The sequence below is a fragment of the Dermacentor variabilis genome, chromosome 3 (assembly GCF_050947875.1).
Source record: "Dermacentor variabilis isolate Ectoservices chromosome 3, ASM5094787v1, whole genome shotgun sequence".
Lineage (NCBI taxonomy): Eukaryota > Metazoa > Arthropoda > Arachnida > Ixodida > Ixodidae > Dermacentor > Dermacentor variabilis.
Window position 1 is genome coordinate 147,927,256 of NC_134570.1, and position 26,862 is coordinate 147,954,117.

The 26,862-nt window shown below is 47.7% G+C and overlaps 1 protein-coding gene and 1 pseudogene across 2 annotated transcripts in view; both read left to right on the forward strand.

Annotated features, from left to right (window-relative positions):
* LOC142576383 (TAR DNA-binding protein 43-like) overlaps window positions 1-8,092 on the forward strand; it is a 35,500-nt gene extending 27,408 nt beyond the window's left edge. For both annotated transcript variants that reach the window (XM_075686492.1, XM_075686493.1), the window contains exon 4: window positions 1,557-8,092. In XM_075686492.1, coding sequence (XP_075542607.1) covers window positions 1,557-2,462 — 906 coding nt within the window. In that variant the 3' untranslated portion in view covers window positions 2,463-8,092. The remainder of the gene's footprint in view (window positions 1-1,556) is intronic.
* Window positions 8,093-14,096: 6,004 nt separating this feature from the next.
* On the forward strand, window positions 14,097-14,266 carry LOC142576824 (U2 spliceosomal RNA; annotated as a pseudogene).
* The last annotated feature ends 12,596 nt before the right edge of the window (window positions 14,267-26,862 follow it).

The window sequence follows — 26,862 nt, forward strand, 5'->3', positions numbered from 1 at the left end:
ATTTTGCATTTTCTACAATGTGTGGATGCAACGTCAGCGTGTCTTGCAGTGTCAAAGGTCACTTGAAACTGCACGTTTCCACGGCGAAGCATCAAAGCTATGTTCGCACTGCTGAGCAGCAGCAAGGCAACATAGTGAACTTTCTCCGGAACAAGTGCGACAACAGTGTTATACGTGTGGAGTGCCTGTTTACGGGATTCCTCGTCGAACACAACCTGCCGTGTCAGCGACTACGTTATGCCTCTTCTACGGAAAATATTTCCAAAATGCGAGGAGGCGAAGCGCTATGGATGTGGATGCAACTCTGAAGAATGCGGAGGTGGCCAACATGAAATTCATTTCGCAGGCATCGCTCTTGAGTCTCTGTTTCTTTATTCAAAGTTTTCCTCAGCTACTGCTCCGAGATTCCAGTGAATCTGCTGAAGACGCTTTAGATGCTCTGGAAGCTGAGTTAAGGTGACTCTGGATTTACTCGTGATACCGCATAGCAACGCAGAGTGCGAGAGGATTTTTAGCATGGCGCGAAAAACTAGGTCTGAGTTCTGATCATCAGTGTGCAACACAAGCCTCCAACACCTGCTGCTAGTGAAGGGCCGTCAGTCTGGACCATGGTTTTAGCAAAGCTACTCTGACAAATTTTTGAAATGAACGAAGTCTGCTACTGCAAGGTCCTGCAAAAGGACTCATGGAACACTGCCTGAAAGTTTGAGCAAACCCTCTTGCTATATGATGCGTTTTTGCCATCCGCGCGTCCAACGAGTCTGAATCATCTTCTGAATCTGTGCTGCTACAACCATACAAAAATTATGACGCAGACTCATCGGAATACATCCAAATTCGCCATTTCCGAAGGGCATCAGCACACGATGTCGACACCATGTTGGAATCTACGAGCACACAATATACCCAACTAAAAGGTGCTTTAAAATCCCCCCCATGGTGAAAAAAAAAAAAAAAAAGAAATACAAAAGCGGAACTAAAAAATTTTTTTCTCTTTTATGTTTTGGTTGATGCTAGCTGTTCTGTAGCACCCCAAGCGAGGCAGAATTTGCAGTTGAAACCATCAATAGTGGGTTATCGATGGGTATAAGCATGGACAGGAAAGTGTTAAGGTTCCTGCATCAGCTCACCTTGATGTCATGAACATTCATAAACAACCAGAAAGCATCTGAGAAAAGAAGCAAGTTTTGTCCTAAGGGCCAAGCAGTGAGAGTGATAGCAAGGTTTAGCATAGTGTTTGGACTCCTCAGACAGTGTACTTATAGTTGTGTGCTCACAATGAGCATGCCATAGCAGAAAGCGATGCTCTGCCAGGGCTCTTTCTCCACTGTAGTTGAGCGTAGATTCATTACCATTTGTTATCTAGAAGGCTTGTTACTGGACAAAATTTTGAGTGCCAAATGTAAGACCTGCTAAGCGTGCAAAAATTGAACCTAAACCAAGTTTTACCTACGTACAAAGGCCTGTACTGTCTTACAGCTATCTTGTGTGCAGTGTTGTTGTATCTGGATTATTGTGGAATTGACATGTGACGTAAACCCCTTGGTTTCTTGCAGGACGGCCAGGCATCAGAACTTAGCCGCAAGGTGTTCGTGGGCCGCTGCACCGAGGACCTGAGCTCGGATGACCTACGTGACTACTTCTCCAAGTTCGGCGAGGTGACGGATGTGTTTATCCCCAAGCCATTCCGTGCGTTCGCTTTTGTCACCTTCGTCGACCCAGACGTGGCACAATCACTGTGCGGCGAGGACCACATCATTCGCGGCACCAGCATTCACGTCAGCAACGCGGTGCCGAAGAGCGAGGCGGCACCTTCGTCGCACCACCACGCTCTGGGGCCGCTCGCAGGTGGCGGCGGAGGGGCAGGTGGGGGCGCCGGGGGAAGGGGCCCGGGCACTGGCCCCGCCCACAGGGGCGGGCCTCTCGACGTGGGCCGGCCCGCCGGTCAGGGTGCAGCATACGCGACACCAGGGCCCTTTCCGGGCGCGCACCACTTGGCACCTCACGGTGGCTGGGGCCATCAGGCAGCCGGGGGAGCACATCGCGGCGCTGACCTGCCAAACCTCCTTGGTGGCAGCCTGGGCATGGGGCCCCTTGGGGCGGCACAGGCGCAGGCCACGCAACCACAGGGTGTGAACACCACGCCTCCCACACTGGGCATGGGCGCACTCAACCTGGGCGCTGCGACCTTGCCTCTCAGCTCTGCCGTAGTGGCAGCCCTAGGGCAGGCGGCAGGCTTTGGGCTCTTCGGGGGCTCGTTCCAGGGGGGCGCAGGAGACCAGGGTCCCGGGGGGCCCCCACCGCCTAACTCGGGTGCTGGCGGGTCGGGCTCCTTCTTGGGCTGGATGGGACAAGGAGGAGCCGGGCAGGCGGGCGGCTCCGGTGATGCCGGGGCGGGCCAAGGTGGACCCTGGCCCCAGCGCGAGGGCAAGCAGGGCTTCGGCATGTCCGTCTCCCCCTGAGCGGCTGCGCTCACTGGGGGACCGTTTGGTCTGCCCGCTCTCTGGTGGCACTGGTGCACTCTGGGGGCCGCATTGGTCCCCCATCAGCCACTTGGCAAGTTTGTATTGGTCTCGCGATTGGTCCAAGGCACGGGAGGGGCACGTGGTGAATAGTAGAGGGTAAAAGATGCCACCACTGCCTCTTGTGCCTCTGGGGGCCACGTGAGTGTGTCTGCACAATTGGTACGATCAAAGTGAAATGCGCGTTGTCTCGGCTAATGCATTTGACTGCTGTTTTCCCATGGCCGCCCGAGTGCACTGGTGCGGCCGCCCCGGGGAGGTTGTAACAGGGAGAGTCCTTATCGTGCACTGGCTTGTACTGGCGGGGGAAATCTGCTGCTGCAGTGGGGGGTGGCATTGGAGGTGCGGGTCGGGAGGAGGGAGGTGGCGCGGCCGCCAGCAGCTCCGTCCGGGTGTCGTGTGGTATGTCTGGCCTGTGCGTGTGGGTGTGTCTGGTGGTTCGCGTGGGCCTCTGCCGGCCTCCCTCCTCCTTCTGGGCAGATGCATTACAAGTGTGTGGGGCCTGCGAGGACAAAAGCTCGTGCGAATGTCACGTGTATTTAAGGCGTGCATGGTGCGTGTCTGGAGGAGTCTGTCTCTTGCCACTGCTCTCTCTCTCTTCTCTCTCTATTTTTCCCTTTCCTTCTGCTGTACATAAACCTGTATCATTTCTAGAGCAAGTTGTTCTGTGCATATATGCATGCGTGAGGCGGGATGCTTAAGATGCGCTCCCATTCTTTCTTGTAGTCAAAAAAAGGCGAGGGCCATCTGACTGCTCATGGTATCTGAGGCCTGGCATCGATTAGCCGTTCCTTTACATTTTGCAGCTTTCTTGTCCTTTAGATGAGTGTCATGCTAGGTAACCTTAAACGAAAAGTTGGAGGCCGAACTTTTTTTACTGTGCATTTGTGTGCAGGTAACCATGAATGAAGAGCTGGGACATGCCTGTCTTTACTGCGCATTTGAGTGGGTGTTGGGGGCCACGAGAAATTCTCTCGGTGTACGTAGCCACAGGCACCATGAGCATTCATGCCTCCTGCTTGCCTTGAGTGGTGCACAGGAAACAATCGCTGCATTGCATTGTGCAAGTCAATTGGCACGCTCATGCTGAATAATCTAGTTGCCACTGCTGATGCCCCAAATGATTATGACAGCCCTGGGTAGTGTGATTGCAGATTGGTGCGCAGAGAACGCCTAGCTTTGCGCATCTGTGCGAGTGCATTTGCAGAGCACTTTTCGAGTACGAGTGCTCCCTCGAGTGCGAAGAAGCAGGGACGAGGAGCTGTCATCGGCGCAGATGTGGCTCCTCTGATAGTGCGTACCTGTCAGTTTAGGTAACAGCTGCGATATCGATGCATTGTGTGATGAGCTGACTTTTCTTCTGGTGGCTCTGCTTATCTGGGCTTTCTCTTGCTCCGTATGCCTGTCCAGGATACAAGGCGAGAGTTTATACACGTGCAACAACTTGCTGTGTGCTGAATAGCTAGCTGGCTTTGCTTAGATAGGTTTGTAAGAAATTCACTTTTGTTTGTTGCTGTCGGCTTGCCTTTCTCTGTGAGCCAGTCGCGCACTTGTCTTCCTTTTGGTGACAGGAATGCCTCAGACTATTGTGGCCAATAGTACTTTCAGTGTACATTATGTAGCAGAGTTTGCTGCATCATCAGCTAGGGATGATGGGTGCCTGGAACAGTGTCAGCCTGGCATTCTGTGGCTCACTGCACATCTTTGTGTCAAGCCTCTGCTTGCTTCAGCAACCAAAGCTTCCTTCGGATTGTTTGGGAACGCCACTGTCATTGTGACCTTCACGCACATGCGTGCGACCGCACTGCTTTCACTACTGGCTTGTACTTTTGGTGCAAGATCTAGCGCTCCCGATTCCATCACGTCTTGTGCACTGACTGGAGGGGGAAAAAAAAATCGACACAGTTGCCGCTGCACTTTAGGCATGCATTCTTCCAATTACTTTTGCTGTGGGCAGAGAGGAGGCGATGAGGTACTTCGAGTACTTTGTGTCTGGTTGCATGCTTTCGGTACTGGTGAAAGGCAGGCACACTTCATTGTAAATCCATCTGCACATCTTTGTGGCACGTGGAACGCAGAGTGGTCATTACCAAGCGCTTTTGTTCGTATCGTGGCCTCCTGGTCTGGCTGGCCACATCTGCTTGAAAATGAATGCCTTTCGCTTTGCAGGGCAGTAGTAGTAGCGGCAGGGCACGTGGGCGTGTGCAACTGTGTGCGGTAGTTTGGGCTTTGTAGGCGATTTGCAAGAGTGGGTTCCTTTCTACAGCCAGCGTTTTTCTCCTAGCTGCATTGCACGATCTTCGGCTGCAGCAAGCGACAAGGCGCTGCTGTGAGCAAAGGGGTTGAGTCTCTCTTGCGATTGTTGCAGCTTCGTAGCGGTGTTGTGCTTGCTGTATATATTGCTTGAGCCTCGCAAGTGTGTTCAAAAAGGAAAGAAGCATTTTGGTAGCTTTGCAGTGAGCTGACATTGAGGGAAAGAGGGCTTCACTCGAAGGAAACACTCTTGCAGGTTCGCGCTCCCTGCTATATACTGTCATTTATTACTATTGTACGGTCTCCTCTGATACAAAGTACCTGTACACATTTGCAGCGATTCCGCTGCCCAGATATTTTCATGTTTGCTCTCACTTCTTTGGTGCCTGGAAATTGTGCCACCTTATAAGTTTTCTGTTCCTTCGTTGAGGAAGCTTACATCAGCTGTCTCCGGTAGATTTCCTGATGTTTCAAAAGAAAGGAAACAAAAATAACTTGAGTGCCAGGTGCTCTTACTTATTAAACGCAGTTGTGACAAACCTTTCACCCCCACCCCCCCTCATGGCTATAAACAGTGTGTCCACAGAGAGGCCAAAGTTAGCCGCTTTATGCCGTTAGCGCTTCCGCTTCCTAGGACTAGAGGATCGCTTGGGAGAAGCCAAATTTCTCGGTTTGTGTAATTAATCATTGATTTCGATTACAGTATTCCGTTTCACACTTCTCAAGAGCATCCATAAATCTTTAGGTCATAGGAATTTGGTGGCTGAGTTGCTCAAGGCCTTGCGTCTTGCACGATTCCACTCTCTAGACCTCAAGGTGAAAGTGCAAAGGGCAACTTTTCAGAAGTCGGCCTCCGCCAAATGATGTCTTGCCTGAAAGTTTCGCCTCGTTCGTGTCACACATTGCGATACAACACTCTTTGGCATTGACCAGTACAGTGATGACATCTCATCTCACAAACAATGGTTCTGCCATTCCCGAGACTGTGTGTGTTGTGACCAGTTGATTGGATGAGTGGCGAGTGCAGTCGTGCTGCTAAATGAACCCCGGGGTTCCCACCTCAGGCTGTGGCTTTTGAGTAGGATGTGACGCTCTCTCCTCGAAATTGCTGCATGTGGCGTGTGTGTACATAGCGGGTGCATCTGTGCAGTCCATACTATCCATTGGAGTAACAGGAGCTAGCCTAGCTGTGCATAAGAGAAAACCTGCTGCTGCTGCTTCTGCCACCGACACCACCATCTGCCATTGTCTTGATGAAAGAAGGAAGGTGTGGCTACCGGTTCTGCCTATGCCAGCTGCTTTCTGCGTAGATGTCAACCAGTGAACCTGTGGCGAGGTCAAAAAAATATGAAAAAGAAAGTTCCGACTGGTTGTGATTAGTGCAAGGCATACACTAGCACAGCTTGGACCAGAGGGCATGGACTTGCAGGCATCAACATTGGCCAGTTTGTCTGCTCAAACACAATCCCATTTTAGCAGCACTTGTTGGAGGAGACCTCGTGTTCTTTCTCCTACATTGTCCTGACCCGTACTAGACACAATTACTTGGGCAGTAGTTGGCCAATGGATGCCTTGGACCACAATGGCTGCATCATCTGTCACGGATGCAGATGCTGCCCAGATCTGAAGCTCGGGCCTCGGTGGCCCAGGCAGACTGCAGCACTTTGCGCACACCTCTCTCGGTGCAGCTGGCACGGCGCAGCTGGTAGTCCTCCCTACGCATGGGCTCTGTTCGCGAGGGTGCGAAAATGCCTCAATTGGTCATTGTCAGTTAGCTCTGTTTTTAGTGGGGTTTGATGTTTGATGTGGTTTGCCTCCTTGATTGCTTGCTTCTGTTATATACATATATTTTTTTTAATGAGTGGTGCACCCATTTGTGGATGTGTACATAGCAAGACGATTGTAACTTTCTCTTTTGTCATCCTCACTTTTTTTAAACTTGCGGTGTGCATGATGATACCCATTGTCTGGAAAACAAACTGGCACACACTCACAGAAATGACTTGTCACCTTTAACAGAGTGAATTGCCAGGCAGAAGGACAGTATGTGCTGTGCAGATGAGGATAAAATTATGAATTAATTGTGGCAACACTGTTTATATTGTTATAGACTTCCTTCTTGGGTTCTGCTTGTAACTTCTTTTTAAAAGGGTGTGTGCGTGTGGTTTTGAATAACACTTTTGTGTGAGCTGTGACGCTTTTAGCACGAAATGACTTGTGGCAAGTTTCACATTGTGCAGGCGGGTGTTGCAGGCTGGTAATTTCCCAAGGTTTCCATTTAGCTGATGTAAATTTTGGACATACGAAGTGAGATTGGTGTGTAGATATGCTTACGAAATGGTGATTGAATGTGAGAGGAGCAAAATGAAATGTATGAGTGTCAAAGAAAACTTGTTGACCATCTTTGGAACAACTTTTTCCGATGCCTTGTGGCTGATGTGATGATGTGTTTTGATGGTCATAGTCCAGAGGGGAATAACTGTAAGTGCTTTGTTTGTTGAGTGCACGTGGTTTTTGGAACGAGAGTGCGAGTGCCCAACGTACCTAGTCCTAAAACCAGACTCTGGACAGTGTGTCATTTGTATTACTTGAAAGTGCAAATCTGGCTGCCTTGCTGTGTGATGCGAGCCTGGGAAATTACCAGCCACATTGGTCAGAACGACGTCCTCCTTTTTTCTTCATTGGCAGGGGGTGCTGCCGTCTTATCGTTTGGCTCTCGTTGACAGTGTACATGTGTGGCTCTGCTGTAAGAGGTAGCACACCTGTTTGCACACATGACAAGAAGTGCTGTTGGAACAACCAGGCTCTGTAGTGGACATTGGCGATATCGCAGCACGACAGATGCTGCCGGGCTTTCTGCCAAGGGATAGCACGCTGGCGTAACCGACAAAGGGTGGATTCATGTTTGACGGCGCTCTTTTGCAAGAGCCGAAGCACCTGCACGTTGAGGTTATTTGTGCCTGTTTCTGTTCCTTCAGCACCTTCGACGAGTGACGTAGACTTCTGACCGATGCTCCGGCACCTAAGCTTGAGGAACTCCTGCCTTCGCATTGCGCATACTTGCCAAAAAGCATGTGGAACAACAAGAGCAGCAGCGAGCAGCCTGTTTCTCTTTGTAGGAAGAAGAGAGTGCGTGCATTTTTTTCTCTCCCTTTTTCTTGCTCTGTGGTCTTGGTGTAAAGTGAGCGTGCACAACAAAGATGTGTATTACCTTTAGTTGGTCATTGCTGTGGGTGGAGTGCGTGTGTGATGCATGTTGTGTATGATGTGTGTGTTGCGGCAAACAGGAAACGAATAAAAGCCGTTTCTATATCGGACAGCCCTCCTGTTGTGCGTGTTTGTGTGTACGTGTGTGTGATGGGGGCATGAGTGGATGCGAGTTCTTTGCTCGCAGTGTGTGTGGCCTGGCAGGGCGGCTCTGCAAGGTTTTTGCCAGACGCTTGTCTTGGCATCGGGAAAGGCAGGCGTTTCCCTGGCCACACTTGCTGAGGCATCTAAACACACAACACCCAGTGGAAATCGAGGATGGAGTTAGCCACGGCGACCACCGCGCCTCCTCCCTTTCTTTGCACCCTAAGCAACCTGCGCGGCAGCGGAAGCACTCGCTGCCTGAAATGTGCCGTGAGCTTTGTTTCTTGGGTGACAGTCCTTACCCCGTAATCATCCAGAAGAGTTGGCTGGATCTTTAGTCTTGCCAACAGTCTGGAAATTGATGACCAAGCAGTCTGCCAACTTTGGTGCTCTTCCCCCGCATTGTGCCTCTGAAAGTGGGCATTTTGGGTACTGGATATCGTGAGCATACCGCGTATTTGTGCGACAGCCCCTCCATCGACATCGTGCTATAGCTGCCTGATGGGGCAAAAAGAGCTCTCTGCCACTTTCAGTGTACCTTGACAGCCACTATTGTTATTTGTGGACAGGAATTGCACATCATGCTGTATCGGCCTGACATGGACATGGAGCGTGTGCGAGGTGATAGCACGAGGCCATAAGGCAACAGATTTGCTCAACACATCTAGTGCATGCAGATGGCAGCCCTGCTAGACCTTGCTTCTACACTAGGTACAAGGCAATCATTGGTTGAGGCAAAAACCTTTAGCCATCGGAGGCCTAGTCTTGTCCAGGGCTTCTGCAGCACTCACCGGCTGGTGAAGTTTTTCACTGTATGTAGAATGTTGTACCTGTGAAGGTTTCACCAGCGTTCACTTTTCACTAGGGTTGTGTATATGCATTCGGGGAAAAGTTTGGGCTGTTCCTTCATTTTGTATAGTCTGGCATCTGTGTCCGTATGTCACACTGGTAGCTTCAGCACTGGTAGTGAAACCCTTAGGGAAGACGAACATTTGCCAGAATCGTGCAAGGGAAGTCCACTTTGTGAAAGCCCACTGGTGAAATCACCATTGTTGCATAAAACGAAGTTGCTTCATGCCTAATCTGGTGGCAAAAATGAACCAATTTCACCACGTTTAGAGCTCATACTGTCATTGTGGCTTGGGTTCAAAGCAGCACGAGTGGTGTGCCCATGAGAATATCACTGGCTTTTCCCCCTGAAGTTTAAGGGGAGATGGAACCCCAAACATCTTTTTTTTTTTAAAGTAGGACCAATCTTATGAAGAACATGTCTTGCGAGTGATGTTTGTAGTTGCATCACAAGCGAGTCAAAAATCGCGCTTCTGATGCATGCCCGCTCGTGAAAGCCTTCTAAAAAGATTGCTTTTGTTGCAATTTTCACTTTAAATAAAGTAATGCAAGCAACGAAGAAAGGCAAAGGAAAGTGCCAGAAAAGGTTTGGTAAGCAAATCTGATGCAGATGATGCTGCAGGCTATGCCCAGGTGTATACTAGGATGGTCGAAAAGTCGAAACTTCAAACAGGATTTCTGAAAACACCATTTTAACTTGTGTAAAGAACATTTTCTCTGCAATGAATGAATGTTTTTCTTGGAAATTTTAATCGGTAATTCTTCAAGGGTCTTTGCAGAGGCTGAACTAAAACATAATTTTTCACTGAAAACTTTTTTTGTTTACCGATTTCTCAGTACAAAAACTGCCTTGTTAGAATGTAAAATTTAAAAAAAAATTGTATTTGAGGAATGCAATTGTAGAATTTATTTCTTGTAGTCCAGCAAAGAAGCCCGTGTCGTAAAGAACACTTGAAGGCACTTTCATTGCTCTAGAAGGAATTATCTTTTAAATGTTCCTTCACCAAAGTAACAAATCTGTGTCATTTATGTTTTCATAAATGACATACTACTCGGCCTTTATGGTCGAATTTTCATATGGAAGAAGCAGCAACACATTGATATAGCTGAGCAAATTTTGAACTGTTTGTTGCCAGTGGAAGTTGAGATAATCGCCAAAAGCATTAAAGTCGTCTGGGTACCATCCCCCCTTAACAGGAAGTTTCAGGCACATCTTTTCAGCCCCATTCCTATAGACTTTTCTTAATTTTCACCTTTCCTTCTGATCTAATTTGTCACGGTACAATTGCATTTTATGGTAGTTGACGTTCAGTCCACCAAGGACTGCTACTGTATCACTACTGGCATGTTTTGTAGGAAGTGGTGGCTTAGGGAAGCTCGTGAAATCGGCCTGTTGCCCGCATCCTTTTCGGTGTTGATAGAAATGAGATAAATGAGATGCACAGGCTGTGAGGTGCGGCTGACCTGGTTCTGTGTCGCCGTCTTCAGATTCCTGCTGTCGCTAAAGATGGAACGGTGCAGGTAATGGGATGAGGGCGTGAGATGGGGTCTTGTAGTCTGCACTGTTCCATCCATTTAATGCAGCCAGCCGTAGCCCAATTTCGGGATAATCCGCAAGGTTCGTCTGCTTCATGACCAATGCGCAGTGACACGTCCAGTTTTATGCTCATTTGAACTTCCTTTGTCAACTTTGCACGGAAGAAAACGGGGAAATGCACAAACTAAATGGTGCTCACGCCCCCTCACACGCATTCTCTCTTTAAGAAATGCCCCTAGTCCTCGGGTTTAGACATTGCAACTTGGCAAGTGCAGTGTATAGATTACGCCGTGATGATTGCGTCTGAAAATTACGCTGATTACGCCTTAAAAACAGCAGAAAAATCAAACATTTGCAAGCATTTGGAGAAGCTACTCGCTCCGCAGGAGAGATGTGCACGGCGGTGCTGTGCATGGCACCCGCAGCAGTGCGAGTTTGAGGTTTTCTGTAAGGCAAAGAATGTGCACAGTAAGTAGCCCCAAGGAATGCAGTGCATAGAAAGAGAAAAAGTAAGAAACGTGAGGTTTGTTCCATAAGAAAAAGATGCGCCCTCACGTGAGGGCACAGCGGGAATAAAGGCAATTAAGGTGAAGTGTGACGCATGTAGAGGACAAGCTAAACTGGGTGTAACATACAAAAATGGGGGAAAGTATTGGCAGAGAAAATTTGAGGTTCCAGTGCGGGAAAATATAGAGAATGCATTTTCTTTATTTATTCTCTAAACAGCATTCAGAATATAGAACCACACTAGAAATTTAGATGGAGCAAGCAAAAAGTTACACATAGGGAAATAAAGTGATTGTATGTGAAGGCATGAGGGCACGGCACATTGAAGCTCTAGAAAAGCACAGGTGAACAAGATGTGGAGTCCGTGGACATGGTTCCGGAAAATGCTAACTGGAATAGGGATGGTCCGTTAATTTTTTTTGTTCGATTAATGATTATGTAGGTATTTATAATTTTAGCCTATAATCGATTAATCGTTTTCGATGCAGGGTTTTGTCATCGAAAACTTGATTAATCGAAATTTTTGCCGGGCACTTTTAAAAAGTTTGATGCACGGTTATCTACTTTTGTAGGCCCTTATTTTAATGTTTGAGAGGTGGAACGAAGTTTGAAACAAGTATATAAATGTTTGATAAAGGATAAGCACAAAATATAGTTGGCACTAGTGGATTTTGAAAAGATCAACAATATGTGATAAAATGAAACTTGGTGCAAAATTAAATAAGATTCATGGCACTAGTGAATCCCTGTACAGTACAGTTAAACAAGAAATAAGAAAAATAGCAAAGGTGCGAAGGGAAGTCCAACTGAAATATGCAAGAAATTGCAATTTGCGCAGGGGAAAAGAAAATTACCGGTTTAAGATTTTAAACCATATGCTCTTTTCTGTAGAGCCAAGGAATCGAAATTGGCTGGAACGTTTGGCTCAAACCGACACCTTATTTGATGGCCACACAGCCAGCGTACGAGAATGTATGGACGCTATAGGTTTGCTGGAATTGGCATGAATTGCACCGCCACGTCAAATATATGCTCCAAATTGACACACATGCAGTCATCATCATCATCAGCCTGGTTACGCCCACTGCAGGGCAAAGGCCTCTCCCATACTTCTCCAACCCCGGTCATGTACTAATTGTGGCCATGTCGTCCCTGCAAACTTCTTAATCTCATTCGCCCACCTAACTTTCTGCTGCCCCCTGCTACGCTTCCCTTCCCTTGGAATCCAGTCCGTAACCCTTAATGACCATCGGTTATCTTCCCTCCTCATTACATGTCCTGCCCATGCCCATTTCTTGATTTCAACTAAGATGTCATTAACTCGCGTTTGTTCCCTCACCCAATCTGCTCTTTTCTTATCCCTTAACGTTACACCCATCATTCTTCTTTCCATAGCTCGTAGCGTCGTCCTCAATTTGAGTAGAACCCTTTTCGTAAGCCTCCAGGTTTCTGCCCCGTAGGTGAGCACTGGTAGGACACAGCTACTGTACACTTTTCTCTTGAGGGATAATGGCAACCTGCTGTTCATGATCTGAGAATGCCTGCCAAACGCACCCCAGCCCACTCTTATTCTTCTGATTATTTCCGTCTCATGATCCGGATCCGCCGTCACTACCTGCCCTAAGTAGATGTATTCCCTTACCACTTCCAGTGCCTCGCTACCTATCGTAAACTGCTGTTCTCTTTCGAGGCTGTTAAACATTATTTTAGTTTTCTGCAGATTAATTTTTAGACCCACACTCCGGCTTTGCCTCTCCAGGTCAGTGAGCATGCATTGCAATTGGTCCCCCGAGTTGCTAAGCAAGGCAATATCATCAGCGAATCGCAAGTTACTAAGGCATTCTCCATTAACTTTTATCCCCAATTCTTCCCAATCCAGGTCTCTCAATACCTGCTGTAAACACGCTGTGAATAGCATTGGAGAGATCGTATCTCCCTGCCTGACGCCTTTCTTTATTGGGATTGTGTTGCTTTCTTTATGGAGGACTACGGTGACTGTGGAGCCGCCGTAGTCCACATGCAGTGCCACGTCTTTGGTGGACTGGGAGGGGCATGACGAATGACTAGGTTGCCTTAGTATCCTTTGAGCTGCAAGGGCATTTCAAGCCTCGGGCTTCGAGCGGAGTGGTGGCATGTGGCGGAACAGAGGGGAAGCGCTCGGCTCGAGATCACTGGGGAAAACAGTCGACAGTTGCTCTACCACAACCACACAGTCGCGGCTTGTGCGCCGCCATTCCAGTACATGCAACCCCTGCCAAACTTACGAAAATGATTAATCGAACACATCTAATCGATTAAGCGAAAGGTGGAGATCGATGAAGATTAATTGTCTTGCAGGATACATTTAATCCATTAATCATTCATCGATATTACCAACCCTAGACTGGAACGGGGATTTAGGCACCCCGGACTGGAAAAATACAAAACAGCTTGTGGACTTCAAGTGCACAGTGACAGTGCACAGTGACAAAAAAATAGGAATTTCTGTAGAAAGGCAACGAAATGCGGACATAAGCTAAAGATGCTTTCCGACAAGTGTTTGAAAACCGCATAATTACTGAAGAAAACTCGGGATAGTTCATAGCATATCAGAATGAATTTGATCTATAAGGCAGAAGAATGGAATTAAGACTTTAATGGTAGACACCGTTTGCGATTCTTTAAAGAAGTTATTCCCAGAATCGGGAAAAGTGGGTGTGTATGTTTCTAACGTCCCTTGGGCCGAACACGAAAGTGGTGCAGTTTAAAAGTCTGTGATTCTTCCCGTGTTTAATACATGTCTAAAACTGGGTCGATCCCGAACATAAACAGTGGAAAATGCATGAGCCATTCCACTCTGTGAAGGTGGGTGACCAGCGAAGCTGTTTAGCACACGACACAGGTGACACAGAATTTTAGACAAAGGTACGAACAGATTTACCGCGATTTTTATATACATTGGCGTAGACGACGGGACCGCCGCCCCGAGGAGCCGGAGGTAACGGACACGTGACGTCTTGACGGGACCGCCACCACGAGAGACCGGAGAGAAAGTAGATACGCGAGCGCTTGTGACGCAGAGAAAGGGCAACGTGGACGTGGCTGACGCGGGTCGTGTCTGTTCTTATCAGCTTAATATCCGACACGGGTAGTTTGGCCCCAAGCTATTACAATTATTTTTGCAAGTTTGTGGTGTGCTTGCAGACTGCTTCACCTCCGCCGCGTGTTGGCCCGGTATTGCACTATTTCCGGGATCGGCCCACGGGTTTTGCAAACGCACAGAAAGAAATGCACGAAGCATAGCCATAAACAGCTTCGCTGTAAAACTTGGACTCGCTTCGCCTTTGAGAGTGGAACCCGGTAGCAGTCAAGGATACCTGACCACTCACGCTTCCCGGCAACTGCAGCTTACCGCAATGTTTTCCTGGAAACGCTTGCGGCGAACGCTACGCACGAAGGCGAGCTTTTTGCCTGTTTTTTTTTTTCTCCGCGGCGCCAGCCGCGGATGCTCGGAGGCGAGCGCCATCTGGATGGCGCTGCAAGGAACCGAGTGGGGCGCTCAGCTCCTACTAAGACTAGAGTTACCAGAGGTGGCTACCTTAGGTAGCATATACAGTAACTCTAAGACAAACCTCAAACGGCAGCTGGAAAAGGGGCTCGTGTTTGACTTTCCGCGTAGCAGAATTACGTTTTCTCGTGTATTCAAATTGCAGTCCGACGCTATCGTGCCTGCAGGCTGTGTGTAAGTCGTACTTTAAGAATTTTCTGACGCATTTTACTTCGAGAAGTTCAATTGGTCCACTAACGCCTATGGGCCACGCGGAGGGCCTAGGTGGTTCGAGATGATCTTTCTCTAACGGACGACGACGCCGACACCGGACTATCACGACGCGGGGCACTTCACACACTCGAGTTAAAGGAGCACTCGTGCTCGAGCGGTCACGCAGCAAGAGTGTCATGGGCAGTGACTCCGGCCTGCCATCACCCCCTCGCTAATCGGTCAGGAGGGCATTGTCTTGGATCGATGTCAATTAGACGTTGAATCGCCTTCCAACTTGTTAGTCCACATGAAATGAAAAAAAAATGCTTCTGGCAGATGGCACAATTAGTCCTTGAACTGGATTGCTGAACATTTTTTACGCCAACTTCGGTAACTGGGTATGTGCCTCTCTTCAGTTACAAAAAAAAGTTTCTCGTTTCTCGTGTGCTGGGCAGTATAGAAACCGCGTGTCATTAATCTGTATATATATATATATATATATTCAGACACGCGTGGACGTCGTGGCGGCGCCGCTCGGCGTGTTCAGAGGGAAAGAGGAGCCAGTGTGCAGTACACGCCATGATTCATGACGAGTTTTGGTGGTGGAATTACGGTGTGTCGCTGCATTTCTACAATGCACTTCGCATTAAAGGAGTACTGACACAAAAAATCTCGGTCTGTTTTTTTTTCTACTTTATTAAGTAGCTAGTGACCCAGTAATCACGGCACGAAACCTCATTTCCTTCAGAGCGCGACAGGTAATTATTTGGAGTATTGTTTCCAGCGACCAGTCCAATTCGGTTTCGGAAAGCAACGAGATTGCTGGAGAAGGGATGTAAACACAACTAAGCACGTGTTCGCAAAAAAAAAAAAAAAGAACTTCTGGCGTATGCTCTGGCGCATGCTCTGGCGCGCGAGCTTCGAGTTGCTAGTTCGTCTGCTACGCCTGCACGTGCTTTGTGATGTCCTCGCCACCATCATCGTTTTCGTCGTTGTGCTCGTCTTCGTCGTCCAGGGGCGGCGATTTCCTGCAGGCGGGAGTCGCCGCCGTGTTTTAGACGTGGCCTATCGCTTTAGATTCGACCCACTAGAAAAGCAGCGGCTCGGCTATTGCGGCCGGCGACAGCGAGGACGAACCTCAATACCCTCGCATCGGCCACATTCAATGGCAGTCAAGCTGATAGTGCGGGATTTCATTGAAAACTTTATTATTCCACCGAGCTGGGGTGCCCGCCTCTTAATCTACACGTAGGTAGGGGGGGAGGACGAAGCAGTCCCCGCGCGTTGAGGACGGTGAGTCTTCACGGCCTCAACGGCCAGGCGGATTGCTCGACGCTGGTCGTCTTCAGACTCGCTCTGGAGCAAGGCCTCCCAGGCTTCTCTACTGTCAATGTTTTCCTTGGCCCCTGGGGAGCCAGCACACTCCCATATTATATGGTCTAGCGTAACTTTTTGCTTACAAATTTTGCAGAGGGCGTCGTTATAGTCTCTCGTCTGTGTTAAGTAGATCCAATGTGGTGATGTATAATTGTTTCCCTGGAGGCGTCGCCAAATGCGAGCGTCCTCCAGAGAGAGAGACCGATGCGGAGGCGGAAAGATTCTTCTTTCGGCTTTGTAATGATCGACAATTTCCCTGTACGTGATCATGCTATCTTTTATCCGTGGAACTGGCTGCTCTAGAGTTGCCCGGTGGTAGAGTACTCGGGCGAGCTCGTGAGCGGCTTCGTTGCCTGGGGCTTCTTCATGGGCCGGTACCCAAATAAAAGTTATGTCCCTCCTGAGAGGGTTTTTGAGTAGAATGTGGAGGGCTTCTTCCGAGATTCTCGCTTTGTTAAAATTTCGGATAGCTAATTTGTTATCGCATAACATTACTCCCTCTTTTGTGCCCGCACAAGCGAGCGCTACTGCAATCTGCGGGCACGTCAGAAATTGCCACTTAATTGTGCAATTGCAGCGACACGGAGAGCGTCCCACTACAAGCAACAGCTGAGAACAAGATCACGTTTAAGCAGCATGACAGCCAACGAAAATTCGTGACGTAGCGTTTTCTCGGTTGTTTACAACCCTTACTTGACGTCGATGTCGCGAGTTGCTGCGTTTTGCGGTTGGCTGCGTGCAGGTACTTTAAGATTGATTTTAAATATGTTTTCAGTTGTATTCGCCGTTGATACTTTGCAGACGATATGTGCGAACCCACGTAAACCCATCTCGTACGTTATCTCCACTTCAAAATTTTGTGTCAGTACTCCTTGAATGTTTATAGTCATACTGAGATGGTTAGTGGTGGAATTATGTTTAACAATGCGCCATTTTATGCGTCGAAGCAAAAAAAAAGTCACAGTTTCTCCAGAAAGGCGAAGCATCGATTGCGATGGCAAATTAGTAGACAGCGATGCGAAGTAAGAATAGTAGTTTTATCGGCCGTATAAACTTGTAAGCACTTGCTTACTAATTAACAAGCATGGTGTCACGCGCGTACGAGCAGACGTGAGCACATCCCACTCGATGACCACGCACACTCGCTGTCAAAACGCTGAAGTGAGGAAGCGCGGCAGCAGCAGCGAACAAATTTACCTTCGTGCTGCCTCTCGCTGCAACGCAAGCTAAGCGGAGACAACATAGCGCGCACGAAGCTATCAGCACTCGGCGAACTCTGTCCTCATCGCAGATCGCTTTGAAAGTCCGCGCGGCCGCGCCATGGACAAGAACGGCACCGAGAGCGGCGCTGCTGCGCCGGCGTTGCGAGCGCCGCATGCGAAGCAAAATTCTAATAGCGGGTGGCACCCCTCTCCCATCTCTCGTTCGCACCGCCTTGATTGCCTCCTGCACTGCGCGTGTTTGGGCACGTTTCGTGCCGCGCGCGGTGTGTGCCTACGTGTGTGCGCGTGGACATTTCATTCGAAGGGCGATTTACAGTCTGTTTCACATTTAGGGAAACTCGGAGCGCATTGCATCGCGATGCGGCGAGCGCTTGAGTCAGGCGGCGGCAGCAGCTCGCGCAGCTGCTCGAGGGGCGGGATCTTGAACGGCGTCGTCTGCTACGGCGGCGCGCGCTGGCCGCATTGTCGGGAAGCGTTCTACTGTCAGTTGCAGGGCGCCGATCTCATGGTTACTGCGTGAAATGAGCCGGTATTCTTTACTAAGCGTTGTGCGACGCCCACTGATACGCCTCGAAGGTAAGTTCATCGCTGAAAGGTGCAGGGCAGTCATAGACGACGTACTGATTCCATACATTCTTGACGGCCCGTTTTCTGGAAGGCGGCTGTATATTCTAACGCGATAGGTCGCCGATCCACACTGCTCCTGTTGTGCAAGAACTGCCGGAAGAGCGCGCAGTCACTCTCTTGGAGTGGCCGCCTCAATCCCCGCGCGCCAACGTCATTTAAAATGTCTGGGGCTCGTTGAAAGTATCACTGGCGCAACATCCCCTCTATCAGTCGCCCCCCGAGGATAGGCTTCGATCCACCATTGTCAGTGACTGAGACGTGTTGCGAATGAACACATCCCTGATCATGTCATTCTACACTTCACTGCCTTCCAGGATGAGCGCTGTCATCGCTGCCGCTGGGGACATGACGAGATACTAACTGAAGTTCCGAGCATGACGTGTCCAATTCCCCGCCGGCTGGCAGGGTCTGTCTGTTGTAGTGAATGATTGTCGAGAAAAATCACTTCCAGCTCATTGTCTTAACCTAAAACATTCCTTTAATCGTATCCTGGTTGTTTCATCGTGTTCAACCCCCATAGTTGTCATTGTTGAGTGCTTTTTCATTTCGAGTCAAACAAAGACTGAGCACGTTGCGCGCACAGCTTGGTGCGTTTCGTCGCTGCTCATTACGGTAGCACACACAGTGAAGAAATATACGTGCACGCGCTCAGTACCCCGGCCTTTCGAAAGAACAAACGAAGCATGCTGTCAAAAGAAGTTTGTGGAACTCCATTATCGCCAATGCCTTCATTGCCTCGGAGTTTGGCTTCGCACAACGTTTAGTAAAGAATATAAGCTCAGCTCCCGCATTACCGATGAAATCGGTGCACTGCCCCTGACGGTAGCACGCTTCCCGACAATGCGGCCAGCGCGCGCCGCCGTAGCAGACGACGCAGATCACGACTCCGCCCCCTCGAGCGTCTGCGCCTGCTCGAGCTGCTGCCACCGCACGACTCCATTGCTTGCCGCATCGCGATGCAATACGTTCCGAGTTTTCCCCTAAGTGTGAAACAGACTGTACACGCTTCTATTTGCCTTTAAGAAGATCGATACGATTGACGATTATTTTTTATGGCTGCAAAAGGGCAGCGTCTGTTTAACCGTGTAAGTGACGCTGAGCAGGTAATTGTAAACGACATCGTATGTGCCGCTGCAAAAAATCGTCAGCACATACGATGCGGCACATACGAGCTAAAGTCATTTTTTGCAGTGTCTCACAATGTTTGCTACAAATCCGTGTTGTCTCTGATGGCGACCACGGACTTCCATCGACACTGTGCGGAAATAAAAAGATATATCGCTGCATAGCACAAGTACGACATGCGCACACAACTTTAACTAGTACGTCCCCTACAATATGGAATAGAGGCAGCAATGTAGACAACTTGGCCATTTTTTTAACAGTGCCCAAGAGACGGAAGTTGAAAGTATTAGTAATCATTCCTGCTTCAGCAATGCCGTCGCGACCAAGACGCGGGCGTGTATCGTCCAGTAAGTCGATCGAGCGATGCAGTGGTGAAGCGGGAATGAACTCCGGTCATGTTCAATGCATCGTGCATGTATTCAATTTCTCGGCACGCGTGAACTTCGGCCACTGCTAGCGCATACAACAGAAGTGGTTTCCATTTTTTTGGCAGCGCACACACAAACGAAACACGAGAAAGAAGACAAGACAAGCGCTCGTCGAACAACTCAAAGTTTTTTATATGAATAAAAGAATTATGTACCGAGTAATTTTTAAATTCATGTGGGTTACATATAAAAACCGTCATACACTCAGGAGTGATTAATGAACGCGCTCGCTTCGTTTGCCAGTTGTTTACTTCACTCGGCGCACCGCAGTAATCCATGTCTGTCGTCTTCTTTTTTTCGTACCATTTTCTTGTGAATCGGCAGAATTTCACTGGTGGCATCAACCCTTTCGTGTTTACATTGCTGTCGTGACAGTAAACAACGCAATAATAATTTCCGGTCATCCGAAGAGGCGCCGTCGCAAACAAGAGACGTTTCGCGCGCAGCGCGAACTGAACGCGGGCACGACCGCTAAGGGAAGCGGCGGCGGAAACCTACACCCGTTGGAGATGAAATCGTTCCGCCAGGGGAGAAACGAGCGCTGGCGTCTAGGATGAAACTTGGCGTGCGGTCGTCCATACACAGCCGCCTCCGGAGTAGAACGCCCCCTCCCCCCCCGGTGCCTAGCACGCGACAGAAGACGGCGCGCTTTCCTCCCTTGCGCGCGCAAGATTGAGCCACCTTCGTTGGCTCACCCTCGCACATGCGGCATACGGCGCGCGGCGACGATGTTATCGCCCTTGGTCTTTATACAAAACATCGCGACGACGGCAGAAATGTGCCTCGAGTGTCCATATAGTTGCACTACAAATAACTGGAACGGCATGGATTTCGTTGCACTATTTGGGGATGAGTATCTCAAAACTTCCACCCTGGGAATTCGCTCCAAGTGGATGCACCTTGCGAATTACTCGCCGGCTACAATTTGTAAATTTCAATATGTGCCTTAAAGTAATTCGTTGAAACAAAATTAGTGAAATTTTGTTGTTTAGTCGACTATCTGAATTTCTCACGCATGTAGCGACTGCCTCCTCTTCGAGAAATACAGTTCAAGGACCATAACTATACTATCTGCCTCAGGCGATCTTTAAAAATTCTGTCTAAAAGATTTATGAAGCGCCCGATGTAGGATTAGAGTCCAAGCGATGAAATGCGATCTCCAAACATTGTTGGAACCTGTTACTAACGAGAGAAACATGTTTCAGATGTTTTAGTTAGTCACACTTTAGTAATATACAAACAACTTCTTGCTGTCAAGAGGCTTGGTTAGGCAAAAGAGACACAAGAAGGAAATACCTGTTCCTGCACCATCTCGAAGTTCCCGCACCAGCCCACGGTGACGTCACAGATGTTTACGCCGTCCGCTGGGGCCTAGTTATATATTTATCGGTTAACGTGGCCTGCATTGCATGATAAGTGATCCAAAGACTGAACTCGACAAGTCTCGAAAACATTTACTGAGCTACAACGACTCAAATACATTTTAAAGTACTTTGAAATCTGTGAAGTCACATGGCAATGCATGGTGTTTCGGCAGGAAATTATAAAATCGGAACTTGGACTTCTATTTTCCGTGTAATCAATCTACCGTGAGAATAACGGAAATAATGTTTTTTAGATAAAATGGTCACAAAATTAAATTGTATGGTATTGATTAATAAAATAAAAACACATAAAGTACACAAAAAATGAACACAAACTATCGTGTTTCTTTTCTAGTCTCCTTTTAATGTGAAGGCATATTGTCTAGTGCTGAAAGGGGCTGAGAACCAATTTTTATGGCACCCATTTCTTTTTTTAATGCATTCGAAAGCTCACAGGCCAGAGTGTCGAATCATGGAGTGCTAACGCTTAAAACGCAGTGCAACAATTTTCTATCAATTTTTCCACCTGCAGTGAGGATGTAGTCGTTCGCTGGAAAGGGCGATGCCGACATTGGTGGTAGGCAGACAAGTGCCGTCGCAGCTGTGAGAAAGTATTATTCTGTTTATCGAGTCGATGTTACTGCGATTCGTGTTTTACGAAGTTTAATTATTTCTACAATAATAGCTACATGCCTTTGTGGTTTCCTATCCAACAGGTTTTGTGATTAACACGTGAAAGGTGCGTGCGTGCGCGCGCGCGCGCGCGCGCGTGTGTGTGTGTGTGTGTGTTGGCTACGCTAGGTTAAGTTTTCTAAAAAAAGAAAACATTGAGTCCAGTTGGATTTTTCAGTGGGACTCAACTCGCTGAACATAAAAAACAGAGGAAAAGAAAAAAAAAATCGCCTAGATGGGCCTAACCTAATCTTGGGTATGACACGGATATACTTGAAACTCGTTGCAAGAAGCATACTCGTCGCATGAGCACACTACGGGAATTCTCTTCGTTCGCATACCCACCATTCAACACTTCATACAAGAGGTACATGTTAGGCGGTTCATGTATATAAGCAAAATTTGGTTCACCAAGTGGTGCCAGTAGTTCATGAGAAATTGATAAAATTTCAAGAGATAATTTTAACTTGAGAGAAAAACAAATGCTTTTCTCCATTTATCCCTCCGAAATACTAAGGTCTTCTACTTGACAACTTGCATTATAATTGTTCTCTTATTATTATCATCATCGATGTTTTGTTGTTTCACGAGATTACTCATCTGCTACTTCCAATTGGCTTCACTTGGGACCGATTGATATATCAAACTCCAGTGATGTCCAATTGGAACCAACGGGACTTCTCATGATGCCCAATGGGAGCTTATGGCGCTTCGATGAGACCAATGGGGTCCCATTGTACTAAAAAAAACTATTGGTCCAATTGGACCTGTTGGATTTTCTCAATGAGTGTTGTCAAAACAGAATAGGAAGTATATCATTCGTCCCAACTGGAAATTTCCAACTCGTCTGAGCATTTCTTTTTTTTTTTTGTTGTTGTTGCCTTTCTTTCACTGGGGACGCTTTTACACGTGATACGCCGTGCAGCGCACGTGTTGCCATAGCAACGTATCGACTTTCGGTTTCCCGAGCATGTCGTCTCTCGAAGACCTGAGCGAGCTGGAACAAATGATGTCTGGCTCGCGTATTTGTGCTCAGAATTTCGCGCGCGCGCGATCGTGTGCGCCGCTTTGCATTTGGGGACGCTAGCGGCACTCGTGTTAGCGCGCGCGCTTTTACTTCGTGACACGCATGAAATAAAGCGCAGGAAGCGTAATAACGTGCGAACTGCAATTTTAAGCAGTAAGTATATGCAGTTATTTGTAAGAGCCGGCTTACGTACAGTAAACTCATATGTACTGTGCATCCGAAGTACCATGGCTTCACCGCCAACTTCGCTCCAGTTACTGGTTTTCTGATACTGTCTTTGCCAATTAAAAAAAATTATGATTGCTACTTAAATCGCTAGTGGCGTGCTGGATTCTGTCACTGTAAATCGTGGTCACTCCATTTCCACCAACGTTTCGCAAGACGTTCTGGCCAGTTGTCAGTCAAGAACGAGGACGGCATAAATGAACGTAGAAAGGCGGCACGCTACGATGATTGGCAACTGATCTTCTATTATTATTATTATTATTATTATTATTATTATTATTATTATTATTATTATTATTATTATTATTATTATTATTATTATTATTGCGACAGGCAAACCTTTAAGTACGCTGGAAAGCTTCGTCGAAGGCATAAAAAGAGGCACGCGGCATTCCGCGCGCATGCATTGTTGGGCGTGCCCGCCCCGTGGCCCTTCATGCCTTAAAGACGAACCTGTCCGGCTCACTTATTGGTTGGTCGCGAAAATAAATCAGTTGTCAGTAAACGCAGCGTGCCTTTTTTATGGACTTTTCGTCGTCTTCGTCGTCGTCATCATCATCTTTTACTATACCTTAAAAAAAAAAAAGCTTTTTGATGTGCGTTACATTGGGGGGCGGAGAAATCGCGTCTAAATTTTTTGGAAGCTCACGTTCACTGAAAACTTCACCAGGCAAATCATTCCATGATTCAATCACTCAGGCAGGGGAAGAGGAACGATTTATTAAAAGTCCTTGTAGATCTACGCAAGCGTCGTACGTTTAAGAACGATTGCTTAAGAAACAAAAACATCTGCAGATGCGTGAAAGCGTTTTGTACAGAGACAGTTGAAAAGTCGGCGAAATGAAAAACGACAGTAGCTGCCGACAAAGATGAACAGTTTCTTTCTTTTTTTTGTTATTTAGAAAATGGCGTTCTGGCTACCACACAGGGGCCTAAATTGTCCACAATGAATAAACAACTCCTTCCGAGGTATAAGGGAAGCGCCTATAGTACAATGTATTTCCACCTTGGTCGACGTCTGTCTATATTTCGCCGTGGGTCTTCCCGAACAGACTAGATTTCGTAAGACTCTCGGCTTCATCAGAGGAGCACAATGATACTGCGTGTTAGGTTTGAAAATGCAGTGCTGTATGGTTGTCGGAAATACAGTCGGAGCTTGAAACAAAGCAAAATCCAGTAGATATATTAGCATTAGGAACTCGTGGAAAAACGACAAATGAAGTGGTACCAAGGAGACCCATGCCTATCGAGGAATATATGCCCTCATGACTCCCATATTCAATAATTCCTTGTGATGTATGAAAACATGCACGCTTGTATATGGGAACGTCGCGTGTTCATGTAGTCTTATTTGGTATAGCTAGAGGTTGTGGGTCGCATGGGTTTTTTTTTCTCTCCAGGGATATGAAATGGGCATCTCCTAAGGTAGGCCAAGTGCAGAGTAAAATATCTTTCGAGAAGGAATCGAGACATACAAGGATGACAGCAGATGGGCAGCCAGGGCATTTAAGTACTTGTACAGACAAAATGCGGATTCCCAGGGGTCGAAAAAAATGAGGAAACTTGCCATTTGATAGGCAGGACACGGTGTTTCGGGGTGTGAGGCAAACAGGGAGCAGAAAGTTTAAATACAGGCAGGGGTGTGGAAGTGGCAAGAGAAAATTAAGAATACATTGAACGTACACACAAAAGAGATATGGAAATGTGCTATAATAACTGAACGTACAGTGCGCTCCTTTCTGAGGCTACGGAAAGCTAAGATCGCGAAGTTGTTTAACGCAACAAGATAAACAAAATACTGCGGATACAGTTCAGTTGTTAAAATGCCAGAGTAAATATACATACAGAAGGGGACAGAAGTGCGGGCAGTCTCCCTGAAGCCCTTGGTACCCCGGGATTTGAAGTGACTAACGAAAGGATTGACATTGGTGCGGTGAGCACAAGAAGACACGTAGGGTAGATTGGGGCGCAAAAGTAGAGAAGAACCTGAGTGATGTTGAATAAGGATTGGTACAGGGCCGCGTAATAGAGCAATCATGAGCTTATTATAGGCAATAAGGTCATCAAAGTTGCTTAAAAGAGCTTCACCATTATGCGGGAGCGTGGTGGCCCGTCACAATGGCCCGAGAGGTCTTATAATCTTCACCGGAGAGAGTCTGCTGCAGCAAACGTATACCTCGCCTCCTTACACGAATCCCGTTGACATCTTATTTCCTTCTATCTCGGCTACTGCTGAACCTTTCTTTTAAAAAATAAGAAAAAGAATTAGCGCGGTAGAAAACTCTCTTAACAGCATTTTACATCTTACGGTGTACTTGAAGTTTTTCTACGGGGCAGGTAAGGGGACTTTTAAGCACAGCTTTACATGTCAGCAGTGTGCGCAGCACTTATTTTAGGCCGTCGGCATATGTATGAGCAAAAGCACGCGAGTAGGCATACACCGCCAATTAACCGCTTTTTCAACGCCGCAAATAATCTGCGCGACTCGTTGTTTCTGAAATATTTTGAGAAGATCTGCCGAACAGGCACAAGTAATTCGGCGAAGGTTGCTGCGCACGATGGCACCTAAAGCGACATTCGGGATCGAACGACGTTGAGCTGTGTTGGTAAATAACGCTTCACTTTATAGTATAACCAGAGGTTCGCTGAGCTGGTAAAAACCTTCGAGAAGTTGGAACATGATTGTACCTCTCGTTGAAGTCGATCAAAGACAATGTCTTCCTGGCCGAGTTGGCGGTAACAACGGGGTGTTATGAATTGTGCGCGTAGTTTATTGTGAGAGCCGACGCTGGAGCGCGACAATGCTTGATCGACGTCAACTGGACGTTGAGTCGCCTTTAAATTGTTCTTGAGTGCACGCATAGCCCCCGGGCCGGCGTCTGGCACTCTGCACGTTTCTCCTTTCGCTCATTCAAGTCCGCTTCGGTCAGCAAATCGTTCGGGCCCGACGTGGCAATGCGAAGGCGAGCTAGCGAGCGTATCTCTCTCTCTCTCTCTGCATCCCCCTCCTCCGATGCGAACGTGATGCAGCGCTCTGAAGGTACTAGGCACGGTCTGTCGCATCACCCCTCGCGTTGAGAGGATCCGGAGGAGCGACGGACCACGGTTGTGTCGTACTGCAGTAGCTTCGAGAGGTGATTCTTTGGTTATTGACACACACACAAAAAAAGGACTACATTGCCCACCCTTGGGCTTCTTTCCAGAAGGCCCACCGCTCTGGGCTCTTTCGTGCGTCCTTCGGTGAAGCCAGGTCCACCTGGAACAAAGATGTCTTCTGGCATTACACGAATCGCAGACTGAACCTAGCAAATTTTACGACTCCTCGCGCGATAAAGCTGCGCTAATTTGAGAAAATACTTTGAAATCTGTGAATTCACATTTCGCTGCTTTCACCTGCTTTCACGGCTCTAAATGAGGTGGAGAATGTCCGCTAAAGTAACAAAAAACTGTTTTTTATTAAGATAATGAAAATAATAGTCACTAATAGTAACCCCACCATTCGGCATCGGTTTAGCGTACCATAGAATGCCTTGCTCGGCTCCCTATTCGAAGCTGCTCGAAATATGCAGTGAAGTGTGAATGGTCAGTCGAACCGAAGGGCTCGACCTTTAGTGCCAATAGCATAAAAGCAAAGAAAGCATAGGGAAAAATTGCCAACTGCAAGCTCCGCTGACGCGTGAGCTGCGCCGGCTTGGCAGTCCCTCTTTCCATTTTGGCATTTTTGTTCACCTTTTATGGATGCTCGCCTCAGCACGTGCCGTTTTTCATTTTCGAGTATTGCTACAGCGAACATTCAATGCTACGTACAAGCGGGATACGTAATTAATAAATTCTGCCACACTGACTATGGCCGCCTTGCCGAGAACGAGCGACAGAGCATCTATCTATCTATCTATCTATCTATCTATCTATCTATCTATCTATCTATCTATCTATCTATCTATCTATCTATCTATCTATCTATCTATCCATCCATCCATCCATCCATCCATCCATCCATCCATCCATCCATCCATCCATCCATCTATCTATCTAT